The 15,269-nt window shown below is 48.2% G+C and overlaps 1 protein-coding gene across 1 annotated transcript in view; it reads left to right on the top strand.

Annotated features, from left to right (window-relative positions):
• The window catches only part of LOC142591194 (sodium-coupled monocarboxylate transporter 1-like), a 125,517-nt gene that overhangs the window by 97,174 nt on the left and 13,074 nt on the right, over positions 1–15,269 (top strand). The window contains exons 11-14 of the mRNA XM_075703559.1: positions 70–156; positions 5,940–6,112; positions 13,646–13,749; positions 14,066–14,160. Coding sequence (XP_075559674.1) covers positions 70–156; positions 5,940–6,112; positions 13,646–13,749; positions 14,066–14,160 — 459 coding nt within the window. The remainder of the gene's footprint in view (positions 1–69; positions 157–5,939; positions 6,113–13,645; positions 13,750–14,065; positions 14,161–15,269) is intronic.

The following is a 15,269-nucleotide window of genomic DNA, read 5'->3' as shown; positions in this document are numbered from 1 at the left end:
TCTTCGTGGTCTTCGTGATGTACCTCGCGATCTTACATAGTATTTTCTTTTTCATTTACCTTTTTGTAGGTCTTCATTTCCTTGTACACCTCCGCTGCGGGTCCGTTTGCTGGCCTCATTCTTCTGGCGATCTCGTCGCCCTGGGTCAACGCAAAGGTATGACACGTCTTCTGTTCTTATGCTCGGCACTCGTCCGAATATTCCGAATGACCACACGGTGAAAGAAAATCGTAAGAGACGACATTTGCAGCTTTATAGGACAAACGACGACGCCTGCGCTCAGATTTCTCGAGACACTGCGTCGGGTTGTCTAGCACGCTCCAAAGCTTTAATCAAAGCAACGTGAGGTAAGCTCTTCCACAAAACAGCAATATAAAATGGCGCTTCTTCTTTCATTATCAATCTAGCAGCAATCGTCATCTTCCGTGGCTGCATTCTTATAACTCGCGCGCTCCGGCGCGTGTGTCTCGTGACTCGTGCTGTGAAGTTAGAAGAATAGAAAAAAGAGCTTTTTCGGCTTCTGCCATCGGTCTGAACGCTTCTCTTGTCTTTCGTTCACTGAATTACTCATTGTTGTAGTGGACCTAACCTTGGTCCCTATAACGCAGTGACCCGGACGTGATTGTAGAGCAAGCACGACGTCATGGACGAGGCCAAGAACGAAATCCCCGACGATCAGCGCAGAAGCCCTCGTCACGGTGGAGATTGACCTCCCGTCCTTTTGACCACAAAGTCCGGCAGCCTGGCTTACTCAGGTGGAGGCCATCTTCGACCATCGGCAATTAGCTCGAAGCGCGCGATGTTCCTCCACGCTGTCTCGGCATTCCCTACAGAAGAAGTTGAGGAGTTCCAAGACGTGGCGGACGCACCCCTCGACACCACTTCAAGATGGCGGTGCTGCAATTAACGCAAGTCCGTGTTTATGCTAAGGCACCTCCGGCAGCTTCTCAACGAAAAAGAGCTCGAGCACCGTTGACCGTCGGAATTTCTACGTCTTATGCGCCGGGACCTGAGTTACTGTAGGCTGGACGGAAACAGCCTGCTGCTGCCTGAACTGTTCCTTCAGCGCCTGCCACAGAATCTGGTGGTCGCCTTGGCTGTCACATCAGAACACATTGTTAGGGTTGGCGTCTGACACCACGTGGCGACAGGTCATTCATCCTACCCTTCTGAGCCGGAGCCCACGGGCGACCTCATCCCCTTCACCTCTCATGGTCGTGGCATCGTGGGTGCTACCTCATCCCCTTCACCTTCTCTTGGTCGTGGCATCGTGGGTGCTACCTCATCCCCTTCACCTTCTCTTGGCCGGACCCCACGGCGCCGGAGAGGTCATTCACCCGACTTTCTCCCCGGATTCGTCGAAAAGAGGATTGACTTCTCCTTTCCGTGCTCGGTATTGCAGCAGGAGGGGCCCTCTCTCCGTGCCTGTCACGTGTCATCGACGGAAGCAAGATCCCGCCCACACTTGTAGAGAGCCTATTTAAGGGGCTCCGAAATGTACTTTGGATATACTTTTTACTTCATGCTTTTCTTATTTTCTTTCAAGTACCTTTGAATAAACAGTGCAAGTTTCGCACTAGCAAATCGTCTCGCCCCTGCTTGGTCGCCATGATCTACGGGATGCCTGCAGGCCGCCAACATCGCCACGCTACCCAATAAGTAATGTCGGTCGAGCTTCGATAGGCAGGCGTCGCTACTTCTCGGCAGCAGTACGGTACGCTACCCTGGAGTACGCAACAACATGTCTCTCGACAATCTTGCAGAGCTGGTTGACCACATCGCTGACTGTTCAACAATAGACACTGTGGCAACGACGACTGTTCCGCTGTCGCACTTCGAGGATTGGCCGTCTCGTCTGGAGCACATGATTGTGGAACTTCTGAGACCGTTACTGCACTACGGTCATCGCTCCAACGTGATCAGCGCGACCACGATTATCGTTCCAGATTCCCTTCTCGGTCCAGCACCCGTTCTAGGCCTCGTCGCGGCGCATACTGCTGGCATCACAACAAATTCGGTGAAAGCGTACGTCATTGCCGCTCGCCTTGCAGCTGGCAGGGAAACACTACAGTCACTGGTGGCGGCCAGTGACTCTTGCCTTAGAGCAAGCAGTCTGTGCTACGCCACTGACAGGATATCGGGACAACGATTTCTCATGAACACAGGTGCAGAAGTCAGCGCCGTTCCTGCTACGTGATTAAACTGGCAGCGTGTCTAACAAACCCCGGCTCTTCAAGCAACCAGCAGCTCTTCTATCAACACATATGGAAAGCGGTCCTTTATCATCGACTTGGGTATCGATCGCACATTCTGATGGGTGTTCATTGTTGCAGACGTAGGCAAGGCTATATTGTGCGCGGATTTTCTTATATACTTTGCTCTTAGTGTTGATCTCCGCGCTCAGCACCTTGTGGACACTAGCCTGTCTCTACAAGGCATCCTCGCGCCTATGACATCAACTACTATAAGGGTGCCCCAGATACCTTCATCTGCGTTCGCCTCAATTCTGTCAGACTTCCCAGCTATCTTCAAGGGGTGTACGGTAGCGCGATTAAAATACGACACAAAAGAAGACAAAAAGGGACACACACAGCGCTGTGTGTGTCCCTTTGTGTCTTCTTTTGTCCCGTATTTTTATCGCGCTACCGTACACCCCTTGAAGATGCATTACCAACAAGTCCACATTGCAACCCTCGTTCCCAGCCATCACGAAACTTTCCGATCTTGAGCTGCCAGTATGTCACAACGTCACGCATCATGTTATCACCACATGACCCCCAGTGTTCTGCCATAAACGCTTCGCATGTGACCGCCTTGGCATATCAAGGAGCGAATTCGACCAAATGCTGCAACTGGGTATTACATGTCTTTCGTCGACCAGTTGGCTTTCAGCTCTCCACTTCGTACTAAAGGGTAATCCAGGCGATTTGCGCCCGTGCGATGTCTACCGTGCGCTCAACGCGCGCACCGTCCCTGATCGCTATGCACTCACTCACATTCATGACTTCGCAGCTAACCTAGCTGGAATGGTAATATTAAGCAAGAAAGACTTAGTGAAGGCTTACCATCAAATCTCTGTCGAGCCAGCGGACATGCCGAACACTGCAATTGCGACACCATTCGGGCTTTTAGACTATGTCCGCATGTCATTGGGGCTGAGAAACGCTGCTCAGAGGTTCCAGAGGATTATCAACGTAGTCAACCGGGGACTCCCCTTCGTCTTTGCGTATTTTGATGACCTCCTGGTCCCTAGTACTTCCCCCGAGCAACATGGGAACCATTTGCGCCTGCTATTTTCTCGGCTTCAGCAATACGGCCTTCTCATCAACCCCGGAAATTGCGTTTTTGGTGTCCATGACATTGAGGTCATCGAACACCGCATGACTCCTGAAGGAATCATACCGTTTGAGAAGAAGAGTCAAGCCTTGCGCGAGTTCCCTCGTGCAGCGTCACTGTGCAAGGTGCGTGAGTTGCTTGAGCTGCTCAACTTCGACCGCAGTTTTTTTTCCAGCATCGCCAGAATTATTATACCAGTGATCTAACTTCTCTAGTCCATTAAAGCTCTGTCCGTTTCACTGTACTGGATGTCCGACGCTGAAGGGTCCTTCCAATCTGCCAAAACGCACTGGCAGATTCCACATTGCTGGTGCATCCTCTACACGTTGCACAAATGCGTCTTATCACCGATGCATCTAGTGCGGCTGTCGGTGCCGTTTTACAACAGTTCCAGCAGAACTCCTGGTGCCCACTCGGGCTTTCTCCCAGAAGCTGAATCCTGCGTAGGAGCGCTAGAGCACTTTCGGCTGCCAGCTGCTTGCGGTATACTCGGGCGTTCGGAATTAACGGTACCTGCTGGAAGGGAACACCTTTCACATACATCCTCAGGGACCACAAGCCTTTGACTTTCGCTTTTCACGTTAATCACAACAATTATACTGCAAGAAAGATACGGCATCTCAATCTCATCTCCGAGTTTACCGTGGACATTCATTGAAGGCCCAGATCTTCCGTATCGACGGAATATCCACGGCTACAGTTGACTTCGAAGAAATTGCTGCAGCGCAGCGTTCCGACGTCGAGCTTCGAGACTTCCGGTCGTCTACTACGTCATTAGCGCTGTCTGACGTGCCACTTCGATTTTATTGAGGCACAATCATTTGCAACGTTTCAAGGGGTCGAACACGACTATTCGTTCCATTCAGAGTCCGCCGTCAAGTATGTGGCAAGTTACAAGGCGCGAGTCATCGCGGAGTTCGTACCACCTCGCGGCCTATTACTTCCCACTTTGTGTGGCCGAGTGCGAACGCTGACATAGGCCGCTGGGCTCGCGAACGCCTTCACTGTCAACGCTCCAAGACGACACGCCACACGAAGTCGTCAAATCACTGATTTTGTCCAGCTGACACCAAGTTCGATCACAGTCACGTCGAAATCATTGGTCCTCTGACACCATGCCGACGGGCTCGCTACATACTCACTTGTGTAGACCGTTATGCCTGCTGGCCCAAAACATTTTCTCCTACTGACACAAGGGCACTCGCAGTGGCTTCCGCGTTTGCTAGTGGCTGGATCTCGCGCTTCAGATGCCACAGCGTTGTTACGGCCGATCGTGACCGCTAGTTAGAATGTGATCTCTTCCACGAACTCACGAGGCCTCTAGCCGCCATCGTAATCTTCCTCGGCCGCCTTTCTATATATGTTGCCCTCTGGCGCGTGTCTCGTGCCTCTTACTGTGAGCTGTCAGGTTAGACGAAAAAGGATAAAAAAAATTGGCAGTGGCTTAGCTCGGCTATGCCAGGATACACGTAGCGAAAGCTAAGGCAAAGCATGGTTAGCCTTGGTTAATCTTGATTGCAAGTCTAAGTTAGTCTGGTTGTCTAGCTATGTTGCGGCGTTTAGCCAGTCGTTCGGCGCGCTGTTCGTCTGTTTCCTGGGCGATTCGTTTCCTATTCATCTCTTTCCGATGTCGATTCCAGGCCTCCTCCTGCTTATCAGGATTGTCGCCGTCCATACTGCCGCCTCAACTGTGGTTGCGGCGCACGCGAGCTCTGCTTTGTAATCCTCCAGCACCTTATCAGGCATGCGACGCAGCTGGCAAAGCGAGCGGAGGCGAACGCAACGACGAGGAACGCGGTGTGACGTCATGTGCCTCCTCGGAGCACGGCCACGGCGAAATCGCAAGTTCGCGGCCAGTAAAGCTTTCTCTTTAAAAAAGCTTCTGTTGTTACTGCCACCAGTCCCAACGTTTCTCAGGTCTATCGCTCGCTGACTTACACATTGTTGCAGTGGAGCCTAACCTTCCCTATATAATCCGTACATCCGTGCTATTAAAATAGGTCTGGCCTTGCTTTGATAGTGTGGTAGGAAGCGACGCTTGAAAAATAATTGACACCTTTTGGGGCAAGTCTTTGTCACACAACAATGTTCATCTCTATTTTTCTTTTTGTTGCTTATATTGAGAACTATGCGCAAGCTAGCTTATGTCAAGAATGCAATGCCATGGTTATGACGCGCATGCCATTTCTTACCTGTAAGTACCGGGCACGCAGCCTACAGGAAATGCGTTGCCTTACTATTTTATTGGATCACGTATACGCCCCAAAATGTGTGCACACTATTTAGAGTGCGAGTGAAATAAATCATTCACCACATATTGCGTGAACCTTTCTGTCCTAATATCTATATCTTTACCCTCATAACGGTTTCAAATAAAATTTGCTCTTCAACAAACTCCTACCGCGTAAGGCGTCCATGAAATACCCCCCTCCCCCACCCAGATTTTTGCACTGATTTATGGCCTCCGTAGTTTTGTAACTGTCTCTAAAAACAGCACAAGCCAAACATTCTTGCCCACTGTTTCCTGTTTCGGAAACATCTAGAGACTTCATATCAAACAAAGTGTACCGTAGTACTTGAATGACAGATACTCATCCGTTCAGGGTGCAGCGTGGGCGTGCCTGCTGGTCTGCGCACTGCAGTTGTGGCACGCCGTGGGCAGAGGACTATCGGCCATGCCTGCTCCACCTGTAATTTCCGGCACGATGGACCGGTGCCCACTTGTGACCAATGACACCAATACCACGGAAGGGGTCGAAGAATCCATGGCCGAAAGGTAACTAGCTTAGCATCGTCGGCCGTACAAGTGTGTTCGTAAAAAAAGTAAATGAAAGTCTTGCTGCTAGGGAAGTGCAGACGCAGACATTTGCCAGAAGGTGTTTAAACATCTCCGTGGCCGATGCGTGTATACAACAGCGCTGACACTCCTTTTTGCAGCGCTGTCTGTAAAGGATACCTTCGGCTTTCGCATCAATAACTTTATAAAATATATCGTCCGGTCGTTTTCCCTAAAGCAGTTGAAAATCAAAATCAGATTCTCGCCCTGAAGGATTAGATCCACGGTCCGCAGCATACGAGCTTCCTCCGTGTTCTTGTCGCCGTTGTCGCCATGAAGTTGACCATAAGCTTTTAGAAAACCGACGCGACATGACGATGGAAAATGCAGGATTCAGCATGTGCCCATTTTTCTTAAATGGAGCATAGCTTTGGTTTCTTGTTTGCTCCTAACGTGCGGTCTTACGTGTACATAGGCCAGACTGGTCGTTGTGATGATACTCGTTTGTTAGAACGCAAGCAGCCGCTACAAAATAGTATGCATTGAAATTTGAGAGATCATTGCACCACGTGCGGTTACTTGCCATTATACCATGACACTTCAATACAGTCACACCACGTGGATCGGATCGGATGGGTGAGACTTCTTGCAAGACATAACGGGCCGCAGTGTGACGTACACATGTGGCGCTTTAGGTAGACCTCCTGAACGACACTTACGAGCACTTAATGCACCATCTAAATGTGCAGCATGGTTGTCGCCAGTAAGTGTCAGCACAGTAAGTAAGCTAGCACAATTACGTTGCTTCCTCTCAGCAGGGGAAAGCAGCACTCGTGGTCCAACGCCTTTCTCCCGCCACTTCGCACGCCGCACCTCGTTTCTCGCTTGGCGAGCATCCGACGCCGTAGTGGACTTCCGAGGTCCACCAAGCAAACCGCTAGGCCCCGGGCGAGCGTCCCCCATCGTCGTGTTTCTCACATCGCAGTTGATTGCCGCCACAGCCGCCGCAATTACGTGACGTCAGCGACGCAACACCTGTTTTGCTATCTGTGCGTACCGCTCGTTGAACTCTCCACTCGCCACGTGCTCGGAGAAGGTGACATGGTTTTGCTTGTACCACTCCAATATTGGGGGCGAGGAGTTACGGAGTCGCCATATGTCGAAAGCGCCTCCCTTGCGTAGTACGAGGGATCACGCGGCGCGCTCCCCATGGACGTCAGACTCTGGAGTTTCGCAAGACGCGTAGCGCCACCTGCCGTTGCGAAGAGGCAGTAATTGAGTAGTGCGAAGCTCGACTCCCTTGCTAAGTTGCCTACGCAGCTAGCGACGGCGAAACAACAATTTAACTAGATTTTGGTCCATATTGCGAGTGTTTTGCGCATTTAACGCCCAGACAGAGAGCTATAAATTTCTACGCTAGTCGGACGCGCCGCCGAACTGCCATAAAGCGCTTGCTGGCTCACTTTTCAGATTGATGGCGGAAACGACGGCAACCGCGATAGCTCCGCGCGCTACGAAAAAGCGCCGCAATCGACGCTACTGTTGTGTTGTAAATTGCCATGAACGTGAAGGACGGAATAACAACGTTCAGTTTTACCGACTTTCATCGCGATCGTATGAAGGGGAAAGGCGAGAGCGCTGGATACGGGCCGTTCAACCTGTTGGGTAATCGGATTACTTGCATTCCCCACAACACAGCGGTTCGCATGAGAAAGTGCGACAATTTTGTTCTTATGTAATTGTGTTGCGTAGCCCTGACGGAGGACCGTGGTAACCAAGGGAAAACTCAAGAATTTGCAGCCGCCACTTCGTTGGTAACAGAAAAAACAACGTTGCGGACCAGCCTGCTTATGTGCCATCGATATCTCCACCTTTTAACAGAGCTCATTTCTACTTTCGGTATTTTGTATGTCCTGCGCCGATACAAGCACGCTTCGCAATGTGCTGAGACTGCTCGAGTGCGTTTTTCAAATGTGAGCAATAAAGCTGCTGTAGGAGCACTGGACGAGTAATTGCGAAGTAATGCACGTCTGTAAAGAAAAAAAATGTCGCGTGTATTTACATTTACTTGTGCGCGCTTGTTGCTGGAAGCGTCTGCGAAAAGTTCAAATTAAGGTACGAGCGATGCTGTAGCTCCTGTGAGAAAGAAAGGTGCAGCGCGTAGGCACTGTAGGAAGCTTACTTTCGTTATGATCTCACGCTGTTTGCTGCATTGGAAAACGTTTTCTGTTTGCTGCCCTGGAAAAGGTTATGAAAGGATATTCTCTGTAAATAATTGGGAGACAAAACATTACGATAAAATACGTAAAAATTTAGGAGATACCTAACTCTTGTGTTCAGGACATATTCAATATGAACCAATTTGAAATGCTTACATTTTTATGCTGGTATGCATACAGACAAACCTAATGCTCTCTGTACTTGCGAGTTGCTGCACGTCGAAATAACACTTCATAATTTATTTTATATTGTACACGTACTTCGCTCTGCTGAGCTTCCTTTCCGAAGCGTGGATGGGCGGAAGATGCTTTCCAGGTTCTTGATTTTTAGGAAACCGTGCCTCAACACAAACGAAAGAGAAGGGTCCATTGTGGCCTCTGCACCTTCGCTTGCGGACCCAGCTCTCCTTACACTACTCAGTTCGCGCCAAGGCTCCGATGGGGGCGCTGGCGACGGCTTTTTCAGCAGCGCCGCCTGGGCAGAGTCTGAGGTCGATGGGTCTTGCTTACGGCGCTCAATAAAAATGCCGCGCGGCAGCCCTCCTGGACATTTATGTAGGTACTCTCAAAACGAGGGAAGTTTTTGACTGTCGAAATAACAATATTGGGCAAACTGAAAGCAGCGAATCGTCTACAGACGCTATCTCTTTACCGAATGCGTACAGTGAACGCCACTACGCGCGGTCGTCGCGATGGAGCCTTCCGAACCGGCTTCTTGCGTGAAAGGTTGGCAAACTCTGAAAGTAAACTATGTGAAATAAGTTCTTATAGTGGACTGCCTGTATAACGAAATGAGGCATAACAGAATGAAGTCTCAATGCAGCGATCGCAAGGGTTCGCAGCGACTGACTGCGCGCCTGCATGCATGTCCGCGCACAATGTTTTGCTTTTGCTGTTAGCGCGTTTTCGCGCCGTGCCGTAAGCGTTAGGCCGCGGCATATGAGCATTTTACAGTACACTAGCAACCATTGCTGCGTGGACGCTATCACGCCTGTTCAAAAATAATTTCGTTATAGAGACTTCGACGCCTACGGCGACTGTGATGTGCCGTCACAACGACTCAAACTTTTTTTGTCTGCTAAATTCTTAGACATTTCAATATTATTTCTCAAGTTGCGTCGCACTGTACGTTTATCGGTCTTCTCAACGTGCGATTTCCCTCTGCTTCTTTTTTGTAATCTAGTGCATTAATTCATAACACAAACAGGACCATATGCCATGCCTTTCTTTAATGTGCGTCTTACCGCTCCCTTTCCGTTCCAGTAAACTTGCCAGTATCTAGCATCAACAAGTTCATAGACCAAACCGTCCTGACATTAGCGGCGCAGCGGGCGCGGGCGAGTGTGTCAGTGCGCGTTTTCTGCTACTCGCCGAATATCGCGCACTCCCGGCGCCTCAGCAAAAATCTTCCTCGCGTGTGTGCTTGCTGCATACCCGAGTTGTTGCCGATGGCTGTCTGCCAGTTCTAAGTTTCACCAGCCAAGGTTCACGCAGCTCCTTGCCCTGCGGCTACGTGTGAATAAGACTGACACCGGGCTCCGTTGCGTACGTCCGGCACTGCGGCACCGAGCAGTAGCCTATCATGCTGCACGCCTCCAAAGGCAGCCACTGACATTATAGTAGTTTCACAGGTTGTCAAGTTGACAACCAAGGTGGTAAAGTCTCAGCACTTAATCAGAACCGCGGCGCTGGTGGGACTTAGAACTTTCGTTTTTAGCTCGCTTCAGCGCTCCCGAAGCAGCCGACGCGGCTGCTGTGCCCATGTGATCCCTGATGCCACGTCACGCTGACGGTGGTGCCACCTTTTCCACTGGTGGAGCTTGCCCCCAATAGTCAGATACAACTCAAGTCGGAGTTGAAGCCCGGCCCTTGACCCCATAGCCGCCGGCCCCTGTTCCTCCGCCAGGCTGCAAATAGTTCGTAATTTAAGCTTTCCCTGTTGCGTATATAAGGTGGTAACCACAAAAATAAATTGGTAAGCGCGTAATTTTATAGGTTTTAAGTCGTCTGATAGAGTGGTACAGTGAAAGATTAATTCTTTATTGAACTGAAATAAAATGCTTGCTTCGCTGCAACTATTTACTGTCAAGTTTCACTTCAGTTGGCATTAAAGTTTCATGAGCAAAACGGGCTCAGCAGTTAAATGAATTGTATACCGCGGAATGTTGAACAGTGAAATGCGCAGACCCTATGCACTTTCTTCATGTCTGTTGCGCACCGCATCGCTTCCGCCAATGAAAAGATTGTTCAAGAGCAGCGGACGCTCCGTAGGTATCAAGAACGACGACATTTTGAAAACCTGGCATGGCCACGACTGTGTTTGCTTGTGTGATTTGCTAGCGGAGTAACACAACGTCGCGCGGTCCGTGTGCCTTGGTTGCGAGCTGCTGTTTCTCTTAAGTTGTGTCGTACTGAAGACGACGTGTTTCTTTAGGCCCACTTTAGGCTTTCGCCTGAATAAAGGCTTGATTTTCCCTGAAGTATTCCAGTTATAATTATACAAAGCGGTTGTCAGCGAATCTAAAAAGCTGAATGCGTATAATTAATGACTTAGTTACTGAAATAATCTTAATTACCAATCTGAAATGACTAAAATAATTAAAGCTTCTGAGTAATAAATAAATAAATTCATTGTACTGTTTCCTTGCATTACTCATATTACCCAATTGAATAATTAGGTAAATAATCAATTTGTAAATAATTACTTTTGGTATATCCAATAGATTGGTAACCTTGTGATCTTTAGAAGGGAGGTAGCCAGTCTCTTTGCATAATAATCATGTAACGTTTGAATGATATCTGCTTACGAAGGAGTAGGTCTTCATTGTTACATTTTTTCATCTGTGACACGGCAGAATTGCATGTGCATTTCCAAGAAGTTCTCCAACGGATCCTAGCTCAGCCAGGATCCCATACCAACGCAGTTCCTGATTGTTCTTAACTGGCTGTCATTTCATAAACTTGCAAAGGCAGTCACTCAGACTATGTAGAGCTTGATGAAGAAATGAGCTCTCTTGTTGAACGCCGTGATGGCTCCACATGAGAAAGCAGCGTAAATGATTTGGGCAAGGCCATCGAAGCAGGGACATGTTAGCGTTGACGTGTTAGCAGTTAAAAAGCAAATTTTTAGGCGCGACTTAGGCAAAGTGCCATAGCGCATCGAAAGCGGTGCGTGATGTGACAGTCCTAGCTCTGGTGGCGCCACCTCGTGGCTTTGGACATTGGGTGCGGCAGCCGTGAGTCCTCTTTGAACACACTACCCGATATTCAAATACATTATATGAATGGTGCGGCTACCTTATGGCTTTGAACTCCGACAATAGATATATCCAACCAAATACGAGCGTCTTCCACGGTCGCAGTGCACCAGGTGCCCTAGCGTCTATGGGCACATGTAGGAATGCGGGACACCGATCAAATTTTCAGATGGTAATTATTCTCGAGAATGTGGCGCTGTTGCGATCTCGGAGGCCACGCTCACGAGAAGTGTACTTGTGCTTGCAACCGCCACACGTCACAGGCTTTGCATTTGGCATAACCGCCGACACAACCTTGCTCATCAAACCAAATCATAGGCCAGGTAGAAGAAATTTTTCGTGCTGGCTGGCAGTAACAAATAATTATATGAATGTCAATCAGCAGGAAACTATGGCTAAAGAGCCAGAATTTCTCAATTTCTCTCTTTACAAAGGGTATTTTCGACTGACATTCAAAAAGGAAACAGCTCTCATACCAGGCGTTGTTCAACTACCACATTCTATTTATCATTAGTAAATGTGTTCGTACAGTAAGTACTTCTAACGAAATCGAAAACGAATATTTGAGATAAACAAACTTTGAGAATGGAAACTGATATGGAATATTTTGAATTGCTAAACAAATGCAAAGGCACGAAAGCGCTTCTTCGCCTCAAGTGGCACAGTTGATGCCGTTAACAGTTGAATTTCAGGTCACCGCAGACGATTGTAAGTCACAAAGAAAGCAAATCTGATCGTATTCGGCACACTACGACAGCGAGGACAATGACAGAGGCCCAGCAGAGCTCCACCAGACGCAAGGAGTAGAGTGGGCGTCGAAGGAGTACTACAGCACTAGAAATTCCTTTTATGAAATGCACACACGGTGAGAGTGGAAAAATAAGTTGCTGTCCGTAAATCAAGAAGCCACGTCGTGCGCTCCCTGAGGCTAGGCGTGCTTACTTAACGACAGGAAACTGTCGTTGCTGCTTCGTCTGTAGGATCTGCTTCATCTGTGCAACTGCTGCGGTTAACGTGCAATGGTTGCCAGCAAGGAGATGAAGACGAGGATCGAAGAAGCGCTCGTCTGGTTGTTCTCCACCATCTCGGCTTCTCTGTATATATATTACCTAAATATATGTTTCCTTTTGTTTTGCCTACTCTTATCAAAGTCACAAAATTAGTCAGAAGAACGCGCACTTCCAACCGTCCTTTCGTATGCAGACTGCACGAAGTACTGCTGTCCTTTATATTATTTCACAGAAAGAAGTACTCGATAACATTGAATGGAAATAAATCAGAAAAAAAGCACGCTCTATTCGATTGGTATTATACGATTGCCGCGATCGCCTCCCCCCCCCACCCCCCTTTGTAATTCGCGTCTCCTCTATTAAGTTGAAAACGGGTGACGCCCGAGGACCAAGCGTTGCACTAACAGTTGCTTTGAATTTGGCCTCCGAAGGCGAATTGAAATGTGCTTATTCGCGTGAAAGAACTGTGTTACCTGGCCTCCTGTAATGACCCCGCGCAATCTGTTCCATTTGTGTAGTGCCAGATTTCATACCTTGCCCTAACCTAACAGAACGATTCCGTAGTATGGTCCCAGGAGCGGAAAACACAAAGGCTTTCGTTCGTAATAACTGTTTGTCAATGGACGGGTGCTCAAGCTAACGTGTTCACTTTCACCATTGAGTGGCGCCTCTTTTTTTGGAGGCGTTGTAAGCAACGTAAAACGTGATTAAGGTGCGCCGGTCATCTAGCTTGGGTAACGTTTGGAGTAGCCTAAACTAAGGGCATCGCAGTAATACCCACATAAGTAGGCATCTTAACCGAGTTATCATGGCCGATGCATTATGCCAACTTGGCGCCGCTAAAAATGAGCTACTTGACGCTGACCGTTACTTAGTCGGAGCTGTTCAGGGTGTGAACACTTCAGTGGCTTTCAGTCACATTTAGGTACCTTTATGCTCCTAGAGTACCATCTAATAGTTACCCTGCGGGGCGTTTACTGTCATAATGTACATGATGAAGGACCGTAAAATTTACACGTTATTGCGCCATCCCAATATCTTGTGCAGCCTCCCTTACGTCTTCCCGCTATACCGATTGTCTTTCTACTGGATGGCCCTGTCTGGTGAGCTACTCACGATTATTCTGGGCACAGTCTTCAGCCTCGTCACAGGTAAGTGCTCTTTTGAATTTTCAGCTAGTTAACGTCGTAGATTGTGCGGAAAGACCTGATTGATTCCTAGTTATGTGAAAATGCATAATACATACTTCTTTTTTGTGAGTTTTCATACGCTGCCGCTGGGCTATAGAAAGCGCGTTTAACCCTAGGATCTCTACAGCCGACAGTAGTGCAGGAATGCAATGTTGTTGCCTGCAGATGAGGGGGCTACCTTTTTCTGCCAGCAATTTTCTGCCAAAGCGCCACTGAATTTCCTGGCGATTTACTCTTAAATCGCAGTGTACTTGAACCGCCATTTTATTTGTCGCAGGTGGGGCTAAGGAAACGAAGAACAACTTGCATCTAACCAGTACCCCGTTTTTGAACGTCTTGAGACGCTTCAAGTTTTCCCGACGTATCGTTCAGGTGAGGGGACTTTCCTATGGAATTGTTCGTATCTGTAGTATTAAGGCAGTGAAAGCCGAAAAAGATAAATGGCAGCCTGAGCATGGGTTCACTAGTGTACAAGCGGCTGGCGGAACTACCGCAAATGCTAACATTAGCCACACGCTCACCTTAAACTTAAATTCATATCACACATAGGTTTTGTCTAAATATAAGCTGGATTGATAAATTTCGAGATCGAAATCATTATTTTGCATTATTGTGTGCGAAAAGCCTTCCGAAGATGCGTCAGGTTGGCACCAGTGACACATTTGAATGCCTCTGGTGCTTGCCGCTAATGTATGTGTCTGGTATAATTAAATTATGGGGTAGTTTCATTTTGTGTAGATAATCACTTTTAGGTGATCGAGGGAACTTCTAACTAAAGATGCAGCAATGTGTCTGAGAGCAGCGCGTGAGCAACCTAATTCTTCAATGCGGCATTACTACGGAATCCATACCACAAGGTCTTCATCGTGTCAACAATTGGCGAATCCACCGTTCTCCTAGGGAAAAGAAATCCCCTTGTTAAAATATTTTATTGAAACGGAGGTTTCCCTAAGCTAACCCGCGGTCGAGGACTTGCAGGATTCGCTTTTTATTGGCCGCTTCCTACCGTTTGCTCCCATCGGCATTAGTGCTCCCACTCCTTCTCTACAATCATAAATGAAAGCGGTGGCTACACAACCAATATCTCCAGTAATATTTGTGTGGTGAAAAAGCGGCCAAAATTGAAGCTGTGACGGTGCTTCTTTCGGCATGATGCATCACCGGTAACTAATTTTTCATAGTTTGCCATAGTAGCCTTGGTCCTTCTTCACACGCCAAAAAAGAAAGAATGCGTGCCCACTATGACTACTGCTCTGAATCTTTTCTCATAGACGATCGCGTACAAACCGATCTATTCCCGTTAAACTCATTAGATGGTGCAGGATTATATACGGCATTGTGTTCTTTAAATTGGATAATTGAAGTTGCTTGATTATCAAGGTTCCTTATGATTGGGGGGGGGGGACTTCTGATAGAATTCTGGTTTACGATAACTTCTTCAGCTTCGAAGCTTGCAAACCATTCTCCCTAAGAATTATGTC

Source organism: Dermacentor variabilis, chromosome 8 (genome assembly GCF_050947875.1).
Source record: "Dermacentor variabilis isolate Ectoservices chromosome 8, ASM5094787v1, whole genome shotgun sequence".
In the NCBI taxonomy this organism is placed as follows: Eukaryota; Metazoa; Arthropoda; class Arachnida; order Ixodida; family Ixodidae; genus Dermacentor; species Dermacentor variabilis.
Note: the sequence above shows the minus strand (reverse complement) of the source record. Positions and strands in the feature narration are given on the sequence as shown.